Genomic DNA, 23189 nt, shown 5'->3' on the forward strand with positions numbered 1-23189 from the left:
AGGCCTTTTGAACTGAACCCTTACGAAACATGTACATCTTTCCTCAATCATAGCGGTGTTTTGCATGTCTTAACCCGTTTACGAGCGCGCAAGTGCTACGATGTTAGTGGATTGTAAATGACCTCACAGCCTTTCCGAGCTCGTAAATGGTTTGATAATCATAAACTAAAGCCGCCATTATTAAGGAAAGATGTAAAGGTTTCGTAAGGACCGGGAGCTGAAGCTTAACTAACTGATCTCTTCCTCTTTTTACAGGAAATTGGGTCGTAACCCCCTGGCCAGACTTCAAGATGGTCTTTTGCAAGTTTTAAGTAACTTAAACTATATGTAAGTATGTTGAGTGTGTGTGTGCAATATATATATATATATATATATATATATATATATATATATATATATATATATATATATATATATATATATATGTCGTACCTAGTAGCCAGAACTCACTTCTCAGCCTACTATGCAAGGCCCGATTTGCCTAATAAGCCTAGTTTTCATGAATTAATGTTTTTTCGACTACCTAACCTACCTAACCTAACGTTTTCGGCTACCTAACCTAACCTAACCTATAAAGATAGGTTAGGTTAGGTAGGGTTGGTTAGGTTCGGTCATATATCTACGTTAATTTTAACTCCAATAAAAATAAATTGACCTCATACATAATGAAATGGGTAGCTTTATCATTTCATAAGAAAAAAATTAGAGAAAATATATTATTTCAGTAAAACTTGGCTTATTAGGCAAATTGGGCCTTGCATAGTAGGCTGAGAAGTGCGTTCTGGCTACTAGGTACGACATTATATATATATATATATATATATATATATATATATATATATATATATATATATATATATATATATATATATAATAATATATATTGTGCAGCTATATGAAGGGGGGAGTACAGTGTGTCAAGAAACTAGCTACGTGATGCTAAAAGTTCCCATCACACAGGATGGTCAGTCATACAGGGCTTCTTGAGTTATATCTTGAGTCCATGTGATCAGTAGTCTGCACTGGCAGACTCTGGCTGCATTATGAGGATATCATCAAGAACACGAGAGGTAATAAAGTAATTGCAAAGCTCCAGGTACCTCATGCCAACGGGTCTGAATGGTCTAGTAACCGTATTTTTTTTTTTTTTTAATTAACATATTAGGTACATCTGCATTAGTGCAGCTACCCTAGACTATATGAAGTGGAGTACAGTGTGTCAAAAAAGCTAACTAGGTGATGCTATAAAATCCCCATCACACAGGATGGTTAGTCATACAGAGGCATGTGATTAGCGGTCTGCACTGGCAGACTCCGGATGCATTTTGAGGATATCAACAACACAAGATTGAATAAGGTAGCAGTGGTAATACAAGTCCCCATCTCGCAGGATGGTTAGTCATACAGAGTCATGTGTTTAATAGCCTGCACTAGCAAATTTTGGGTATACTGTGAGGATATCTTCAAGAATACGAGAGTGAATAAAGTAATTGCAAAGCTCCAGGTACCTCATGCCAACTGGTCTGAAAGGTCTAATAATTGGGCATTCAGTGATGTAGTGCGGGAGATCATGCCGTAGTTCCTGCTCACAGAGTTTGCAACTGGAGTGCTCAGGATTGGGAGACCCGTCACCTGCAGCCACCTGCCACAGGTAACGGTAACCCAACCTGATCCTTGCAACCACTGTGTCGCACAGTCTAGTGGACGTTTTGTGCTGTCCATAGATGTAGGTTTCAGATCTGAACAAATCATAGCTTTTTATACTAGTACTTTCAGGTCGTTGGGAGTCAGTAAGTTCTTTCCTATCAGATCTGAATGTTTGGACCAATACAGTTTTGACAGCAGAGATAGGGATACCTAGATCTTAGTTATACAAGTCTACGGGGTTATCAACTCACGTTTCACTACAGCAGTAACGCCTCTGGTGTCAACAATCAACCCATCGGCAACAATCTAAGCTGTCACCATCACTAACCTACACAATCACCAACATTTCCACCACCACCATCACCACCATCACCACCATCCCAGTCTCAATGTCTCTGTTGCAAAGTCAATGACAGTTTGAAGTTGGCAGTTTAGTGGCTCTCCAAGGCACTAGAGTAATATGACTTATGTGTGTGATACATATGTGTCATGTCATGTGTGTGGTACATATGTAGCATGTTACATAACGTTTTAGTGAGCCAGTAAGATTTAGAGTGGGGGGGAGGCTGTCTTACCCGTCATCTCTGCCCTCCAGAGGCGACCAATCAGCGATAAGGGAAGAATAGGTCACTTAGACTTGATGTGTAATCAAATCTTCCTTGTCCGAGGAGGCCTGGGCAGAGACCGGGCCTGTTCGATGTAACATCAAGAGAAAGATATTTATGAATGACCAGGTGATCAGGCTACACAAAAGAGGGAAGGGCACACACACACGCACACACACACACACACACACACACACACACACACACACACACACACACATACACACACACACACACGCGCGCGCGCGCGAGCAGGAAAAGCTCACTGAAATGATAGTGTGACTAGAAGCTATAAGTCAAACAGAAGATGACGTGTGTACAAATGTTACATATTTTTAATACCCATTACGGGCTCACCATAGCCTGTGCTACATGGACACTTCGTTCAGAGTAGCTAAATCTAACACAATAACAGCTATAAATCGGCTTCTACAGAAACTGGATGTGACATAAGCCGAAGGTCCAGGCAAGATATTACCTTGGATACTGAAGGAGTGAACAGAAGCAATGTGCAACCCTCTTCGGTAATTTTTACATTTTTCTCTGGACAAAAATGGGGCAACATGTATAATTTATACTGTTGAAAGAGGGTTAATGTACAAACGAACAACCTGTTCTCTTGCAAAGAACGTCGCTTTTCGACCGTAGCGTTACCCAAGTTTTTAGCGTTACAAAAATTTCCGTACTAGAAAAATGGAAGCGGCTCACGTAAGTGACGTATTGTCCCGTTTTCTGTTTTGGGTCCTCTGGCAGCTTAGGATAAGGCGGCACTTTAAATTGACCGTTTTCTTGACATTGGGAAACTTTAGGAGGACGGGCTGATAAGAAAGGGAAGATAAGTACTGAACCACAGACCAGTATCACTAACAAGGATTCTGTGCAAGTTCTCAGAGTGACCCGAGAACTTGCTAAAAGTTTACAACAAGATGCCAGAAGCTAAACAAAAATTGATAGGCCTATGCAGGCGAGGAGTCACAATAACGGGGCTGAAGTATGTTGACCAGACCACACACTAGAAGGTGAAGGGACGACGACGTTTCGGTCCGTCCTGGACCATTCTCAAGTCGAACTTGAGAATGACTTGAGAATGGTCTAGGACGGACCGAAACGTCGTCGTCCCTTCACCTTCTAGTGATAGGCCTATTTTTTTTGTAAATGCAGCGGTAGCATAGAAGTTTTACCCATAAAGGCACGAGACACAACTAGAAGATATGTGCAATAAAGCCCATATTCCTGAGCTGAGGGACTTGAGCTGTGAGGAAAGACTAATTAGCCGGTCGGCCAAGCGGACAGCACGCTGGACTTGTGATCCAGTGGTCCCGGGTTCGATCCCAGGCGTCGGTGAGAAACAATGGGCAGAGTTTCTTTCACCCTATGCCCCTGTTACCTAGCAGGAAAATAGGTACCTGGGTGTTAGTCAGCTGTCACGGGGTGCTTCCTGCGGGTGGAGGCCTGGTCGAGGACCGGGCCGCGGGGACACTAAAGCCCCGAAATCATCTCAAGATAACCTCAAGAAGCCCTGCAAACACACACAACTCGTCCTCTTTTTTCCGCTTGTTACAACTTGTAATAGAGTTGTTATCTCTTGTTATCAACGTTTTTATGATGTATTAAAAAGTTGTCAGAACTTGTTCGGTGTTAATCGTTGTTCACACGTTGCAGCGACGTCGTAGTTTGGTTGTGTGTTTGGTGGGAGGAACCTGGGGCCAGATTCACGAAGCAGTTACGCAAGCACTTAGTAATCTGGGGCCGGATTCACGAAGCAGTTACGCAAGCACTTAGTAATCTGGGGCCAGATTCACGAAGCAGTTACGCAAGCACTTAGTAATCTGGGGCCAGATTCACGAAGCAGTTACGCAAGCACTTAGTAATCTGGGGCCAGATTTACGAAGCAGTTACGCAAGCACTTAGTAATCTGGGGCCAGATTCACGAAGCAGTTACGCAAGCACTTAGTAATCTGGGGCCAGATTCACGAAGCAGTTACGCAAGCACTTAGTAATCTGGGGCCAGATTCACGAAGCAGTTACAGCAAATACTTACGAACCACTTACGAACTGTACGGTAGTATAGTTATATATATATAGTTATATAATATAGATAGTATAGTTATACGATATAGTATAGTTACGTCCTTGAAGCTAACTTGAATTGTAAATTATAAAATAAGAACAGGAAGCTGAGTCATTGCACTAAACTAAGAATATTCGGACACACACAGAAGAGTAAGGGGAGACATGATTACTACCTACAAAATCCTCAGGGGATATTAACAGGGTAGACAAGGATAAACTATTCAACACTGATGGTACACGAACAAGGGGACACAGGTGGAAACTGAGTACCCACATGAGCCACATAGACGTTAGAAGGAACTTTTTCAGTGTCAGAGTAGTTAACAGGTGGAATGCATTAGGCAGTGATGTGGTGGAGGCTGACTCCATACACAGTTTCAAGTGTAGATATGATAGAGCCCAATAGGCTCAGGAACCTGTACACCTGTTGATTGACAGTTGAGAGACGGGACCAAAGAGCCAGAGCTCAACCCCCGCAAGCACAAATAGGCTTAAACCAGCCTGTAAGCTGAGAGAGAGGGGGGAGAGAGAGAGAGAGAGAGAGAGAGAGAGAGAGAGAGAGAGAGAGAGAGAGCCAACCAGCTCGTGTGAGAGTGACTCTGGGTGTGGTAATGGCAGCCAATCACGGGTGCCTTGTCTGGGTCGCCCAATTGGGTAGTTTCACGAGAAATTACCCGGGATAACGAGCAGTTGGGTCGTTCCCCTCCACCTTCACGACTTAACTCTAATGATTACCAACTACTCTCTCTCTCTCTCTCACACAAATTCAGACAGATACAGACAGAAACATGACAGATGGACAGGCAGGTACACAGACATAAAGCCATAGAGAGAGAGAGAGAGAGAGAGAGAGAGAGAGAGAGAGAGAGAGAGAGAGAGAGAGAGAGAGAGAGACAGAGAGACAGAGAGAGAGACAGAGAGAGAGACAGAGAGAGAGACAGAGAGAGAGACAGAGAGAGAGACAGAGAGAGAGAGAGAGAGAGACAGAGAGAGAGAGAGAGAGAGACAGAGACAGACAGAGAGAGAGACAGAGACAGACAGAGAGAGAGAGACAGAGAGAGACAGAGAGAGACAGAGAGAGAGAGAGAGAGAGAGAGAGAGAGAGAGAGAGACAGAGACAGATTGAGACAGACAGACAGAGACAGAGAGAGACAGAGAGAGAGAGAGACAGAGAGAGAGAGAGATTGAGACAGACAGATATTCTACACACACACACATCAGAATCCCATTTAATTATATTAACGAAGAAATATTTTAGAAAAAAATACAATTCTTTTGAGGCATAGTTTGAATACTGAACAAAGGCATAGCTGCTATGTCTCAAGAAGCCGCCTCTGCTAAAGTGACACATCAAGGGCTTGCTCAAACGTACAAATATGTACTGTTTAATTCTAACAAAATTCACCTTATGTATTTCTGAACTGCCCACAATGACTTTCTGGAGAATTGAAAATGTAACTGAACAATATCTCTCCAAGCAATCTTAAGCCTTTGTTGTTTAAGATTCGCTTCTTGGAACAAAAAGTTCCAAGTAGCACGGGCTATGGTGAGCCCGTAGACTTTTACCTAGGTCTGATATATGCTATTTTAGGCCTAATATTGTACCTATTTACTGCTAGGTGAGCAGGGGGCATCAGGGTGAAAGAAACTCTGCCCCATTTGTTTTCGGCTTCGCCGGGGATCGAACCCGGGACCTGGGGATTATGAATCCCGAGCGCTGTGTGTGGAGGTGGTGGAGAGGAAAGGAAAGGGAAGGAGAGGGAAGATAAGAGGAAGGGATGGAAGAGGAGGGAGAGGAAGGGAGAGGAAGGGACGGGGGCCACACAAGGGACCAAAGTTTTCACCTGTTGGGACAAGTTAGTGTGCAAGTTATGTGCGCTGGTCGAAGGGAGAGTGAGACACCACTCCAGGGAGTGTGTGTGTGTGTGTGTGTGTGTGTGTGTGTGTGTGTGTGTGCGTGCGCGCGTGTGTGCGTGTGCGCGCGCGTGCGCGCGCGTGCGTGTGCGCGCGTGTGTGTGCGCGTGTGTGTGTGTGCGCGTGTGTGTGTGTGCGCGTGTGTGTGCGTGTGTGTGTGTGTGTGTGTGTGTGTGTGTGTGTGTGTGTGTGTGTGTGTGTGTGTGCGCGCGTGTGTGTGCGCGCGTGTGTGTGTGTGTGTGTGTGTGTGTGTGTGCGCGTGCGTGCGTGCGTGTGTGTGTGTGTGTGTGTGTGTGTGTGTGTGTGTGTGTGTGTGTGTGTGTGTGTGTGCGCGCGCGTGTGTGTGCGTGTGTGTGCATGCGTGCGTGTGTGCATGCGTGCGTGCGTGCGCGTGTGTGCATGCGTGCGTGCGTGCGCGTGTGTACTCGCCTATTTGTGTCTGCAGGATCGAGCATTGACTCTTGGATCCCGCCTTTCGAGCATCGCTTGTTTACAGCAATGACTCCTGCCCCATTTCCCTATCATACCTGGTTTTAAAGTTATGAATAGTATTTGCTTCCACAACCTGTTCCCCAAGTGCATTCCATTTCCCCACTACTCTCACGCTAAAAGAAAACTTCCTAACATCTCTGTGACTCATCTGAGTTTCAAGCTTCCATCTATGTCCCCTCGTTCTGTTACTATTCCGTGTGAACATTTCGTCTATGTGCACTCTGTCAATCCCTCTGAGTATTTTATACATTCCTATCATGTCCCCCCTCTCCCTTCTTTTTTCTAGTGTCGTAAGGCACAGTTCCCTCAGGCGCTCCTCATACTCCATCCCTCGTAACTCTGGGACGAGTCTCGTTGCAAACTTCTGAACCTTTTCCAGTTTCCTTTTATGCTTCTTCAGATGGGGGACTCCATAATGAGGCGGCATACTCTAAGACTGGCCTCACGTAGGCCGTGTAAAGCGCCCTAAATGCCTCCTTACTTAGGTTTCTGAATGATGTTCTAACTTTTGCCAGTGTAGAGTACGCTGCTGTCGTTATCCTATTAATATGTGCCTCAGGAGATAGATTAGGTGTTACGTCCACGCCCAGGTCTCTTTCGCGCGTCGTCACAGGTAGGCTGTTCCCCTTTATTGTGTACTGTCCCTTTGGTCTCCTATCACCTGATCCCATTTCCATAACTTTACATTTACTCGTGTTGAACTCCAGTAGCCATTTCTCTGACCATCTCTGCAACCTGTTCAGGTCCTCTTGGAGGATCCTGCAATCCTCATCTGTCACAACTCTTCTCATCAACTTTGCGTCATCCGCAAACATCGACATGTAGGACTCTACGCCTGTAAACATGTCGTTAACATATATTAGAAATAAAATTGGTCCCAGCACCGATCCTTGTGGTACTCCACTTGTTACTGTTCGCCAGTCCGACTTCTCGCCCCTTACCGTAACTCTTTGGCTCCTTCCTGTTAGGTAGTTCCTTATCCATGCTAGGACCTTTCCCCTCACCCCCGCCTGCCTCTCTAGCTTGAACAGCAGTCTCATGTGCGGTACTGTATCAAAGGCTTTTTGGCAGTCCAGAAATATGCAGTCTGCCCAACCATCTCTGTCCTGTCTTATCTTCGTTATTTTATCATAGAATTCCAGAAGGTTTGTTAGGCACGATTTCCCTGTCCAGAACCCATGTTGATGTTCACAAATCTAATGCTCTCCAGGTGTGCAACCAGTCGCAGCCTAATTATTCTTTCAAATATTTTGCAGGGGATGCTTGTTAGTGATACGGGATTGTAGTTAAGTGCCTCCTCCCTATCTCCTTTCTTGAAAATCGGAACGACATTTGCCTTCTTCCAGCAACTGGGCAATTCTCCCGACATAAGTGTTATTCATGATCTGACGCCTGAACGTGTTTCGTAATTCGTATTACATTTTCAAAGACATAGCCTTTGAAAAATAAAATTTTTCAAAGACTAATATATATATATACATATATACATATAAACGCATTTCGTAAAACTCTATTTAGTGTTTTCAGGTTACAGTTGTGTGTGTGTAAACTAAAGTCTTTGAAAATGTAATAAGTTATTACGAAACGCGTTCAAGCATCGCGACAAACTAGAAATAAAAATGAATTTTGGAGAATTGATTTTTCAATTACCATCGACAGTGAAAAGAAACATAAGAAATATTGAGAACATTCGTGTTAGAATTATTAATCTTACTTTTTCGGTCATATTTAGCATTATATATATATATATATATATATATATATATATATATATATATATATATATATATATATATATATATATATACACACACACACACACACACACACACACACACACACACACACACACACACACACACACACACACACACACACACACACACACACATTTTCCCGCCACCCTTGCCTACGCTGGCGGGCTTTCATGTGACGTTTTTAGTAGTATTACATAGGAAGAGCGCGGCGCCCCAGGCGGGCGGGGAAGGAGGAGGTCTGCAGGAGTCCCTCCCGCCAACATTCCCATTTTCATTATTGGAACGCGTTTGAGGGGGGACTCAAGACGCCCTCCTACGCTGAAAAGAGTGCATAAACAGAAGGCGGCAGATGATGTCTTGTGTACTGTGGTTGGGAGGGGGTTAAGAAGATGATATTCAAGACCTTCCATGCGGTTAGAGAAGGGATTTGGATTAAAAAAACATTTTTATGACAAGATTTGAGTCCCCCCTGGAATCTTCTTATCAGTTTTTTTTACTCATAACACAACTTTGTTATATATATATATATATATATATATATATATATATATATATATATATATATATATATATATATATGTCGTACCTAGTAGCCAGAACTCTCTTCTCAGCCTACTATTCAAGGCCCGATTTGCCTAATAAGCCAAGTTTTCCTGAATTAATATATTTACTAGAGTTTTTTTCTTATGAAATGATAAAGCAACCCTTTTCTCTATGTATGAGGTCAATTTTTTTTTATTGGAGTTAAAATTAACGTAGATATATGACCGAACCTAACCAACCCTACCTAACCTAACCTAACCTATATTTATAGGTAAGGTTAGGTTAGGTAGCCAAAAAAAGCTAGGTTAGGTTAGGTTAGGTAGGTTAGGTAGACGAAAAAACATTAATTCATGAAAACTTGGCTTATTAGGCAAATCGGGCCTTGAATAGTAGGCTGAGAAGTGCGTTCTGGCTATTAGGTACGACATATATATATATATAATATATATATAATATAATATATATATATATATATATATATATATATATATATATATATATATATATATATATATATATATATATATTAGTGTTATTGTTAATATCGTTAATGTTAAATATGCAGTGGTAGTTTGTTCAGATCACAAGATGGAGTTGCTTCCTACTGTTAAAATTGTTCTTCTAATGTTATGTTCTTATTGGATTACTGTTCTCATGTTATGTTTATTGGAATATAATAAATACGAACGGATGATATGAATTGTTTAACCTCAGTCATCCATACGGATTGAATTTTAATTCGAAACTTTAAAATCGGATTAAAATAAGTGTTGCCATCGCTCGGTGTTACCAATGATATTTCTGAACAGTATCACGAAGCTTAAGGCTAACCTCACTAACTTTGCAGGATGAACGGTCTAGGGTATGGGACGAACATATGGGCCGGGTAGGCCTGAGATCGAAAAGTTCATTATGTTTCCCATCATTTATTTAATGCTAGACACACATAGCGAGCGCGTATTCACCTAGTTGTGCTTGCGGGGGTTGAGTTCTGGCTCTTTCGGCCCGCCTCTCATCTGTCAATCAACATTTTTACACACACACACACACACACACACACACAGGAAACAGCCGGTAACAGCTGTCTAATACCTAGGTACCTATTTACTGCAAGGTCAATAGGAGCATCAGGGTGAAAGAAACTGCCCATTTGTTTCCGCCATCGCCGGGATCGATCCCCGGATTACGAATCCCAAGCGCTCCCTACTCAGCTGTCAAGCCCCTCTGTGTGCGCGCGCACGTTAGATGTACTGTTAAAATTTTATATTTAACATTGTTAAACAATAACAAAGAAACCAATATATATGTCTGGTTAATAGTGAGCTCGCTACAGATGTATATAAAGTATTTCAAGATATATACAATCTTTATAAAGATATAAAGTTCATTTTATTTTAACATGCTCAACGGAGCAGACCACTAACTAGGACTGGTTAGAGACTGGGCCGCGGGGACGTTGATCCCCGGTATGATAGAATTATCTTAATCTGGTAATTCGGTATTGGGTTCGTCAGTCTCTAGAGGGTTATCAAGACCTCAACAATACTTTATTGATCACCCTGTAAGTATACTTTATTGCTGAAAGTAGACTACAATAAACCTAGTATACACTCAGAGAAAATAAAGGTTTACTGCCTGGTGTTAAGGTCCTATCCTAATAATGACTCGTGTAATTGTTTTTTCAGGTCATTTATTTTTTCACAAAATTACCTTAATGGTCTACTATGTAAAATAGAAATACGTAGATTCACATTTTCAAAACTAAAATACTTTCGAACCATTACATTTGAAAATACATTTAACCATTCAGCCACACAGTGATGGAGCATCAAACATTATAGAACACAGGCGGGTTTGCGTCAAGTTATATCGTTCCACGAACCTTCCAATAGTTTCAGGAACTGTGATTATCGTCAAACAGAAAACGGAGTTCAGGTGTGACTTAAAACTTTTAGCGGCGGTAATAAAATTTGATTATTAATTTGTCTTGTACTTTAATTTGTATGATTTATATTTTTATTTGTATACGTCGTTATTCACATTATATTGTATCTTTATATCATGTGTTGCTTATCATTGTGATATTATATATTCTACTGAAGAGGTGCCATTGAAGTAGTTCCGAGGATCAACGTCATATCTCGCCCTCAGATCAACCAGGCATGTTATATAATCATTTCCATAATATGCTTCCAAGGATAGTAATTATACATGTATAGGTTTTATTAAAGCGAAATTGTATAGCGTGCAAACCTGCAATTGTGTAGAGGCTTGTGTTACTGGGGGTCGCGACACGGTATCTTTAAGGCCAGGGCAAAGGCCTGACGTGCCTGTTGGTGTGGTCCGATAAAGCCATTGGTGTTGCTGACGATGAAAGGTGTGGGAGCCTTTATGCCTCTGGCCGGGAAGTTTGGACCGGTTAGTCCATAACGAAGCTGTTGGGGTACGTTGTGTGGGTGGTGGTGAGAGTGGTGGCTGGTAGAAGGTGGTAGGGGAGTTGTGGTGGTGATAGTGGTAGGTGGGTTGTTGCTCGGCTATCAGTGACTGAGGGGGAGTGAGGTTCAGCACTATGCCTCGTCTGCTAGTCTGTTGTACCCGTTGCGTTATAATTTAACTGTTCCGGCGTTCGAATTCTTTGTCGAGCCTTTTCCTTTAAAGTTCAGGATTGAGGTGGCTTCCACAACTTCTCTAGTACATTCCGTCTTATCTTGAGGTTATCTTGAGATGATTTCGGGGCTTTAGTGTCCCCGTGGCCCGGTCCTCGACCAGGCCTCCACCCCCAGGAAGCAGCACGTGACAGCTGACTAACACCCAGGTACCTATTTACTGCTAGGTAACAGGGGCATAGGGTGAAAGAAACTCTGCCCATTGTTTCTCGCCGGCGCCTGGGATCGAACCCAGGACCACAGGATCACAAGTCCCGCGCGCTGTCCGTTCGGCCGACCGGCTCCCTTTCTTGACCAGCCGTACTGGGTACCAGTACTTCCTTACATTCCTGCGACTCATTTGCGACTCCAGTTCCCACTTGTGCCCTCTTGGCTTATATTTTCTCAACTTAGAGGCTGTCCTTGTCCACTGTGTCTACTCCCCTCTGTATCTTGTATGTAGTGATCATATCCCTCTCTGTTTCGTGTCTCTGCTTGTGAAATTTAGTCTCTTTGAAGTATCCTCATATCTTACCATCTCAGCTCTGATATTTTTCTTATTGTAAATATCTGTACTTTCGTCAGTTCAGGTTTTGTTTAATAAACTCTAGGATTCTATGCCGGTATAACATATTCTTCAACCCGTTCTCGCAAATTCGTAAAGTCAATATTGACTTATTAACTACGTGCATAGGTGATATACTAAACATAATAGATACCCTTAAAAAGATTCATAGAAAACACCAACCTTACCTAACCTTGTTAGTATCTTAAGATAAGCATCGTATTGCTTCGTAATTACAATTATTACTTAACCTATACCTATTATAGGTTAGGTAATAATTGTAATTACGAAGCAATAAGATGGTTATCTTAACATACTAAGTAGGTTAGGTAAGGTCGGTGTTTTCTATGAATCTTTTTAAGGGTATCTATTATGTTAAGTATGTCACCTATGCACATATTTAATAAGTCAATATTGACTTATTAAATTTGCGAGAACGGGTTGTATTCTTATATTAATCTTACTTGGTTTTATAGATTGCCTTAAGAGAAGCCATATTTAGGATTTTAGGTGCCATTCTAATGTTTGTCAGCGTCCTGTGTGCTGCTGATGTTATCCTGTTTGTGTGTGTGCCTCTAGTGTTTGTGTAGGATATCCACCTCCAAATCATTTTCTCTTTAAGACTCCTGCAGTTGCCTTTCCCAGCTGAAAATGATCTGGGTTTTCCTGTCATTTTATTCAGTCTTTCGTATTTACATTCTTCATTAGCTTTGCATCTTGAGGTTATCTTGAGATGATTTCGAGGCTTTAGTGTCCCTGCGGCCCGGTCCTCGACCAGGCCTCCACCCCCAGGAAGCAGCCCGTGACAGCTGACTAACACCCAGGTACCTATTTTACTGCTATGTAACATAGGCATAGGGTGAAAGAAACTCTGCCCGTTGTTTCTCGCCGGCGCCTGGGATCGAACCCAGGACCACAGGATCACAAGTCAGCGTGCTGTTCGCTCGGCCGACCGGCTCCCTTTTGTTTTTTGTTTACCTCGTCTGCAAACATGACACTTAACTCAAAGTCGACGCCTCCCTGACTTTTTGTCTTGTGTTCCGCCCTGTAGGTACTCCATTATCCACTTTGTTGTTTTTCTCCAGATATCGCTGCTTGCTTCTCATTTTGTGCGCTGGACGTAACTGAGAAATGGTATTCTATGCTTTCTGCCAGTCTAGGAAGATGCTGTAACGGTTCTATTGTTACGTAAAGTATGGTGACAAATAAACACAGACACTAAGATACTATATATATATTTGGTCGAATATACAGAAGTACACAGGTGATACTTTGGTGTGAGTTGAGCGCACTGAGCGTCGGTACAGTATCTCGCAAGTGTCTGCTCTAGACCACACTTGAAAGTAGACTCTGGTTAATGTTTGCTATCCTGCTGCTTATATGCTCGGGCAACTCCTCACCGTATTGCCCGGGCAACGCCTCACCTCATTCATCTCCAAAGGTTGACAGGAATATTAACAATGCATTTGGAGCGAGTATATTATTGCATAATCTACTCGCTACAATGCAGCCAACCCATACTTTTTTTCGTGTATTTTGTTCCCCCTTGGCATAGAACTCAATCATGCTTGATGCCACTTTTTCCTCGTCTACATCCATGTTGTCCATTCATTACAAAGCTTATCCACTCCAGCTATTGACATTTTTAACGGGATTTCCTTTGGCACCATTTTACATGGAATAATTTTCATTTTAGTCTCTCCTGGTTCCGTTTTTCTTAATACTGGGACTACGTTTTCCTTTCAAAGAATTCTGGAAGATTTCCTGTCTTGGATGTTTATTGTTAGTTGAGTTGTAGTGGGTGATAAAGTACTCAGGGAGCCGGTCGGCCGAGCGGACAGCACGCTGGACTTGTGATCCTGTGGTCCTGGGTTCGATCCCGGGCGCCAGCGAGAAACAATGGGTAAAGTTTCTTTCACCCTATGCCCCTGTTACCTAGCAGTAAAATAGGTACCTGGGTGTTAGTCAGCTGTCACGGGCTGCTTCCTGGGGGTGGAGGCCTGGTCGAGGACCGGGCCGTTGGGACACTAAAGCCCCGAAATCATCTCAAGATAACCTATACAGCATCCTTCAGCAGTTTGGGTGATACTGCATCTGGTTCCCTACCTACGTTCTGGAAATACCGGGGATCCATGTCCCCACGGCCCGGTCCTCAACCAGGCCTCCTTTTTGTTACAGTACCTGTTTGGAGAAGCGGGATTCGAGCAGAGGTCATGAACGAAGCCCAGGTCGAGACCGCGACATACGCCATCAGTCGCTAGTCGGTTGTAAAGTGGTTCTCACTCATAAACAATGGGTTTGGTGACTGGTTTAACGATCATTTGATGAGGACGGGCTGGTGTGAGGCGTGAGGGGAGGCAGTGAGGCGCTGAATGAGGGGCTTCAGACACAACAAAGGCAGTTCCCTCGAGAACAAATGACTAAGCCATTAAGGGATGAAAGGGGTGAATAGGGCCATTCTTTCTCCCAACACGATAAATATATTCACCATAGAAAATGGGGAGTTACAGGAATCTGATGGTAACGCTGAACACAGCGGGAATACAGTGATGCAGGGGAGATACAGAAGTGTGAATGGTAGGTTTAGGAGTCTGTAGCTCTTCATACAACACACTGCTTGCTACAGAGACCACCGCTTTACACCTGGACTCTCTCTGACACTAAGACTGGCGGGGTTGATCTCTCTCTCTCTCTCTCTGTCTCTGTCTGTCTCTCTCTCTGTCTCTCTCTCTCTCTGTCTCTCTCTCTCTCTCTCTGTCTCTGTCTCTGTCTCTCTCTCTCTCTCTCTCTCTCTCTCTCTCTCTCTCTCTCTCTCTCTCTCTCTCTCTCTCTCTCTCTCTCTCTCTCTCTCTCTCTCTGTCTCTCTCTCTGTCTCTCTCTCTCTGTCTCTCTCTCTGTCTGTCTGTCTCTCTCTCTCTGTCTGTCGTCTCTCTCTCTCTCTCTCTCTCTCTCTCTCTCTCTCTCTCTCTCTCTCTCTCTCTGTACTATGTTTAAATAATTACAAAGAACATACAGAATAATAGAACACGGTGATTAATTACTTCTTACATGTAAATCATAGTTAAAAAGCCGCAAGTTTGTGAAGCATTTAAGACCACTTTTTCTGATGGACGGATGTATGAAGTTGGTCAACTGAACATGACCAGTATAAGGCAGGGTAGAACAAGGGACATGACCAGTATAAGGCAGGGTAGAACAAGGGACATGACCAGTATAAGGCAGGGTAGAACAAGGGACATGACCAGTATAAGGCAGGGTAGAACAAGGGACATGACCAGTATAAGGCAGGGTAGAACAAGGGACATGACCAGTATAAGGCAGGGTAGAACAAGGGACATGACCAGTATAAGGCAGGGTAGAACAAGGGACATGACCAGTATAAGGCAGGGTAGAACAAGGGACATGACCAGTATAAGGCAGGGTAGAACAAGGGACATGACCAGTATAAGGCAGGGTAGAACAAGGGACATGACCAGTATAAGGCAGGGTAGAACAAGGGACATGACCAGTATAAGGCAGGGTAGAACAAGGGGACATGATCAGAATAAGGCAGGGTAGAACAAGGGACATGATCAGTATAAGTCCTAGCGGCCTAGCAGACGGCGCTCGGGAGTCGTAGTCCAATGAGACCGGGTTCGATTCTCGACCGAGGCAGAAACAAACTGGCAATTTCACCTGATGGCTCTATTCACCTAGCGGTAAATATCAACATTGTTCTGGTAATTTCTTTCCGATACTCTCCTTGTGTTTATGTATGCTTTCCTATCTCTGTTGTGTGTTCATGTTTACCCTTTGTTCTTTGTTCTTTGTTCTTTGTTCTTTGTTCTTGTTCCACTCCCTCCTGCTGCTTATATTTGGTCTACTTCTTGACGCATTATTAAATCATGGGTTAATGTTCTCTCTCCTTGAGCCCTTTACTGTGTGTGTGTGTGTGTGTGTGTGTGTGTGTGTGTGCGTGTAATTACCTAAGTGTAGTTACAGAATGAGAGCTACGCTCGTGGTGTCCCGTCTTCCCAGCACTCTTTGTCATATAACGCTTTGAAACTACTGTCGGTCTTGGCCTCCACCACCTTCTGTGTGTGTGTGTGTGTGTGTGTGTGTGTGTGTGTGTGTGTGTGTGTGTACTCACCTAGTTGTGCTTACGGGGGTTGAGCTCTGGCTCTGTGGTCCCCCCTCTCAACCGTCAATCAACTGGTGTACAGATTCCTGAGCCTATTGGGCTCTATCATATCTATATTTGAAACTGTGTATGGAGTCAGCCTCCACCACATCACTGCCTAATGCATTCCATTTATTAACTACTCTGACACTGAAAAAATTCTTTCTAACGTCTCTGTGGCTCATCTGGGTACTAAGTTTCCACCTGTGTCCCCTTGTTCGTGTCCCACCCATGCTGAAGAGTTTGTCTTTGTCCACCCTGTCAATTCCCCTGAGAATTTTGTAGGTGGTTATCATGTCTCCCCTTACTCTTCTGTTTTCCAGGGATGTGAGGTTCAGCTCCCTTAGTCTTTCCTTGTAACTCATTCCTCTCAGTTCTGGGACCAGTCTGGTGGCATACCTCTGAATCTTCTCTAACTTCGTCTTGTGTTTAACTAGGTATGGACTCCAGGCTGGAGCTGCATACTCCAGGATTGGTCTTACATATGTGGTATACAGGGTCCTGAACGATTCCTTACACAAGTTTCTGAAGGCAGTTCTTACGTTGGCGAGTCTAGTATACGCCGCTGATGATATCCTTTTGATGTGGTCCTCTGGGGACAGGTTCGGTGTGATATCAACCCCCAGATCTTTCTATTTGACTCTTGCAGGATTTCACCTCCCAGATGATACCTTGTGTTCAGCCTTCTGCTCCCTTCGCCTAATTTCATGACTTTACACTTTCCTGAGTTGAACTTTAGCAGCCATTTTCTAGACCATTCCTCCAGTTTGTCCAGGTCATCCTGTAGTCTCTGCCTATCTTCATCTGTTTTGATTCTTCTCATAATTTTTGCATCATCAGCAAACATTGAGAGGAACGAGTCTATACCCTCTGGAAGATTGTTTACATATACTAGAAACAGGATGGGTCCAAGTACAGAGCCCTGTGGGACTCAGCTGGTGACATCTCGCCACTCTGATGTCTCCCCCCTCACAGTTACTCGCTGTTTCCTATTGCTTAGATACTCCCTTATCCACTGGAGCACCTTACCTTTTACTCCTGCCTGTTGCTCCAACTTTTGTAACAGCCTTTTGTGAGGTACTGTTGTTACGGACCCGAGCCCAGCGTCCGAGCACAGAGCAGTGACGACCACGCCATCTGTGGGTCAGCTCCCGAAACCCCTCCAAATGGACGACGCCATCTAGTGAGGACGAGATATACCGGCCACAGGGGCTGGTTTCTCGTCCTAATCAGCTCGTGACACAGCCGCTGCTTACCTCTGGTGAGGTGACGCTTAGACAGCAACGCCATCTATGGAGTGGATAGGTGGGCGTTGGTGTCTAAGCCTGTAAGTGAGGTGCCCTAGGGTGTCCCTAGTACTGATGACGTGTCTGATTACAGAGTCGACCTGGGACTGCTGGATTGGACGATGGGCAGTCTACCCAAGGCAGCCCTAGAATTTCCACGAATTTGCTGTAGAAGTTGTGAGTCACCCCCCGGATGAACACTGTTGTGTTAGCCTGCCTGTGACGTGGCAGTTGAGGAATTGTCGTACCCGGGGCTGACTGGTGGAGAAGACTAGCCACTGGGGTGTTGTGGTGAGGAGAGTGATCTGTGGAATCACACGAGGCTCCTGCCTAGGGCTCGCAACCCTAGTATCGGTCGTGGAGTGGCCTACGCAGCGTAGCTGATTGGAACCTGCCAGCTACAGGCTGGATTTGTGGTTGAAGGCCTCCACGACGGTGCACCCAGTGGGACTGTGATTTGGCTGGCCTGTGGCCGGGGTAGACTCGTCAGGAGAATCTAAGGATTCATCATGAGGCCACGAGAAGAGAACCAGGGTTACTCATCGTGAGCACCGTGGGGCATCCCGTGTCTTCGGAGGAAGACGTATTATTGTAAATATGAAGTGTAGTAATAGTAATCGCGTGTGACGGTTTATATACTTATTTATGGTGGTGGAATAATTATATATTTAAGTTTGGTGCAGTTTTATCCCTTCCCCTTTAATTTACTTGCGTCACGGAACACATCCCTTGAAAGCCACTACTAACGTGGGGCCGGATACCCTAACTCTAATAACATCAGAGAAAGAACCCAGTTGCGACCCAATAGGGCCGTAACAACTGTGTCAAAGGCTTTCTGACAGGCCAAGAAAATGCAGTCTGCCCACCCTTCTCTTTCCTGTCTAATTTGTGTTCCTTGGTCATAGAATTCTATTAGGCCTGTGAGGCACGATTTACCATCTCAGAACCCATGCTGGTGGTGTGTTACAAAGCTATTTCCCTCCAGATGCTCTACGAGCCTTTTCCTCACAATCTTCTCCATCACCTTGCATGGTATACAAGTTAGGGAAACTGGCCTGTAGTTCAGTGCCTCTTGCCTGTCACCCTTTTTGTATATTAGGACTACATTAGCTGTCTTCCAACTTTCCAGAAGGTCTCCTGTTTCCAGTGACCTGTTATGCACCATAGAGAGTGGCACACTTAATGCTTCTGCACCTTCCTTTAGTATCCACGGTGAGATTTTGTCAGGCCCAACAGCCTTTGACACATTCAGCTCCAACAGATTCCTTTTGACCTCATCACTGGTGAGGTCAAATTCCTCCAAGGTTGTTCGGTTTGCCTCCTCATTTAGTGCAGGGACCTCTTCTTGTTCTATTGTGAACACCTCCTTGAATCTCTTGTTGAGTTCTTCACACACCTGTGTGTGTGTGTGTGTGTGTGTAATTACCTAAGTGTAGTTACAGGATGAGAGCTACGCTCGTGGTGTCCCGTCTTCCCAGCACTCTTTGTCATATAACGCTTTGAAACTACTGACGGTCTTGGCCTCCACCACCTTCTCCCCTAACTTGTTCCAACCGTCTACCACTCTGTTTGCGAAAGTGAATTTTCTTATATTTCTTCGGCATCTGTGTTTAGCTAGTTTATATCTATGACCTCTTGTTCTTAAAGTTCCAGGTCTCAGGAAATCTTCCCTATCGATTTTATCAATTCCTGTTACTATTTTGTATGTAGTGATCATATCACCTCTTTTTCTTCTGTCTTCTAGACAGAAGACAGCACCCTTGATTAGCGAGTTTGAACAAACGAACATATATATATATATATATATATATATATATATATATATATATATATATATATATATATATATATAATAATATAATCTCACGACAAGTTTGAATGGACCCCAAGCCATATGTATCGGAAAACTCTTCCTCGTGCAGGGTTCGAACCTCGGACAGCCAGGCGCTCCATACACACACTAGCGTATCCAGTACCATGTCCACTAGACCACAACTGACTGTTAAAACATTTAGAAGTTTGATATACTTTTTGTCCAATTGCCAACAGCACTCGGTGGCCAATGGGCACAGATAGTTCCATCAAATCAATTCACTATATGATGAAAACACGACCATCATTTTACACGAGAAGCTTGGAAGCTTCCTTGTGAAACCCTTCACAAGGAAGAGTTTTTCTGATATAAATGATGAGACGATGAGCTGCCGGGCTCTTGCTTGTGTTATGATGAGATTATTTATCTATACAATGTATATAGGGGATCTGATCCTCCCACCAGAGGATCTGATCCTCCCACCAGAGGATCTGATCCTCCCACCAGAGGATCTGATCCTCCCACCAGAGGATCTGATCCTCCCACCAGAGGATCTGATCCTCCAGAGGATCTGATCCACCAGAGGATCTGATCCTCCCACCAGAGGATCTGATCCACCAGAGGATCTGATCCTCCAGAGGATCTGATCCACCAGAGGATCTGACCCTCTAAATTCAATAATCAGACGGCCGCCCAGGCATTCTTATCTCCTACAACAAAGACTTTAATTTCTATTCCTGTGGTATGCAAATTTTTATTACCATTTCTCTTGTTTAAAAGTGTAAAATATATTACAAAACGGGTATACTGACTGTTGTGGCTATACTCACTTGGGCAGGTATACTTGCCTTGTATAGTTAGAGGGTTTCGGTGGCACAGTTGGCTTTGTCCTCAACTCACAATCGGGGATCCCAGTTTCGATTCCCAAGCAGTACAGAAACCTTTCACCTAACACCTTTGTTAATCTAACAGTAAATATACCCTCGAGTGAGGCAACTGTTATAGGCTTGCATTCTGGGACGGGGGGGGGGGGGGGTGGATAAGCAGTTCCACCTTAGTGGGGCCTCGAAATAAACCTAGTGTGTGTACACACACACACACACACACACACACACACACACACACACACACACACACACACACACACACACACACACACACACACACACACACACACACAGGCTTCCCGTCCCTGGCAAAACAAAAACGAGTCATTCACACCAGAGTAGATATATGCTCAATACTCTGTCTTGTGTTCACTCAAAAGATGAGTGACTCCGCCCAAGAAACTAGTCCTTCGAGCCAAAGATTTTATTACAAACTAACGTTGTTCCTGCCCGTACAGGGACCTTGTACAGACGCAGCTAGTGTGCGACTGCGGGCTGACGTGGCTGGCGGAGGCTGTGGCCACTAAGAGAGTCAACATCTCCAGAGGCTCAAAGTGCTACCGCCCTCGAGCTCTCAACGGTACCCACATCAAGAAGCTCACGCCAGATCAACTCCAGTGTCGTAAGTATCTCCATCAATCATAGCTGCTATACTGTCATTTCTGGCTGATGGCTTGCATTGCTGCCAGGAATGTCGGGTCTTGTAAGTACCCTGCAACAAACTACCGGATAACAAAATAGACATGAGATCACTGGGTTGTTTTAAGTGCAGGCCAGATATTATATATGAATGAGTTTAGATGGATATAATTAGAACCTCCCTCATGTGGGCCATGAGGCAGATTCTGCAGTTTCCATTACTTTTATGAAACAATCCAGGAACTTCCTTACTGCTAGAGCTGCTAGAGCTGCTAGAGCTGCTAGAGATATCAGGTATTCGAATTACAAGGACCAACCTTCAAGGAAAGCTTCAAGGCACTGGGGAACCAAGGCACAAGGTGTACCGGAGGGCTTGCTGGTTTTAGTTGTTTTTCTTCTCCGGCAGCAAGACTTACTTCCAGGAAGACAAGTACTAGGTGGTCGTAATGCTAGGGTGGTGCTACGGAGATTGGGTACTTGCTGCTGTGGAAGCTGGTTTCTAGGTGCTGGGAGGCTGGGTGCAAGGCACTGTAGGTTAGAGAGGCTGAGTACCTGAAGCTAGGAAGGCTGGGTATCTGGTACAAAGCTGGGTGCCTGGGGCTAGGAAGGCTGGGTGCCTGGAGCTAGGAAGGCTGGGTGCCAGGGTTGTGGCAGAAGACTCTGGCAGGCACATCCGCCCTAAGTTATTTTTACCAAGCTAAAGTTTCCTTATTAGTGGGATCAAATTAACTCCCGGGCCTTCTAAGCTGCTTAGTGAGGGCAAGAGAGGAGAGAGAGGGAGGAGGTAGACCTAGGTAGATATGCAGGTAAAGAACCACCCATGAAAAAAAATGTGATGACGAGGGTGAAAACTTTATATATATTTATAGTTCCAAAAACGAGCTACCCGAGGGTAGGGGGGGGGGATAGATTGATATTTTGAAGTTTGGGATTTTAAGAAAAATCTTAAGTAGTTTATAACATTTAATTTATATAGTATTAAGGCATGATAATGTACTTACCAAATTACCTTAACCCTTAAACTGCGCAGCTCGGTAAAAATACTGCATCTTGTTGTACGCGACACACAGCAGCTCACAGAGTTAATGTATCACAAATCACAGCTAATTCAAGGTAAAAAGTAATAGTCCAGGGGGGCAATTCAACATAGTATGACAATAACTTAGCTTCTTTACATCAACAAAAATTAGCGTTAATGTGTTGTGGTACAGATGGTCCCGGCCTCTCTGTGGTGGAGCTGGAGCCGGGGCTGGACCAGGTGGTGTTCGCCGGGGACTCCTTGCGTCTCCGCTGCCGGGTCACCAGCGCCGAGGAGAGCCACCAGGTATGGTGGGCACACGGCGATGCCCACATCGTGCCCAGGAAGCCCGCCTCCAACAGCTCCGCCACTGTCACTGGCTACCTTGACCAGCACCACCAGCGCGGAGGAGCCAGCGTCAAGATCACCTACATGCCCGAGGCTATAGAGAGGTAGGTTAAGCCTCTCCATCATTATTATGTTTGTTTCAGATTCAGCTTCTCGGAACAAAACGTTCAAAGTAGCCATTAGGATACCTGATCAACAGGCCGAGACTCGTAAGTCGGACTGTGAGCAGCCGCGTCCAACAGCCTGGTTGACCAGTCCAGCAACCAGGAGGCCTGGTCAAGGACCGGGCCACGGGGACGCAAAGCCCCGAAACCGTCTCAAGGTAACCTCAAGGTAGCACGGGCTATGGTGAGCCCGTAGCATTATTGTGTTTTACACCATGTTTGTCAGGCTGTTTGTTTCCTAAATGGATAGATAACATTAACCTGTTATGCTTTCTAAATGTTTATTGACTAAATGTTATGAACTCCGTAACCGGGTTATTTTAAACTCAACGATCCTTCTCAAGTCCAGAGATCCCTAAGGTTGGTGGAAATGCAGTGTAATGTTTAAGGTACAATAAATAAAATTGCACGTAAAAATAACCCTTATTATTATTATTATTTACAATTGCCACTATATACAATCTTCTGACGAGGTCGTCCAGCCCATACTAGTCCTCGTGCTATCTAGCTTCAAAGATGACACACTATGTACCTCCCTCTGACGAGGTCTTCCAGTCCTACAATAGCCCTCACACTAGCTGCAGTTATGGTGAAGTCTTCCAGCGCTCCACTAGCCCCTCACGCTAGCTTCAGT

General features: G+C 44.3%; 1 protein-coding gene across 1 annotated transcript in view; it reads left to right on the forward strand.

Moving 5' to 3' along the window:
- The window catches only part of LOC123770457 (adhesion G protein-coupled receptor A3), an 83390-nt gene that overhangs the window by 45717 nt on the left and 14484 nt on the right, over positions 1 to 23189 (forward strand). Inside the window, exons 3-5 of the mRNA XM_069301812.1 lie at positions 256 to 327; positions 20845 to 21008; positions 22237 to 22495. Of these exons, the coding sequence (XP_069157913.1) occupies positions 256 to 327; positions 20845 to 21008; positions 22237 to 22495 (495 nt within the window). The remainder of the gene's footprint in view (positions 1 to 255; positions 328 to 20844; positions 21009 to 22236; positions 22496 to 23189) is intronic.

This window comes from Procambarus clarkii, chromosome 46 (assembly GCF_040958095.1).
Source record: "Procambarus clarkii isolate CNS0578487 chromosome 46, FALCON_Pclarkii_2.0, whole genome shotgun sequence".
Classification (NCBI taxonomy): domain Eukaryota; kingdom Metazoa; phylum Arthropoda; class Malacostraca; order Decapoda; family Cambaridae; genus Procambarus; species Procambarus clarkii.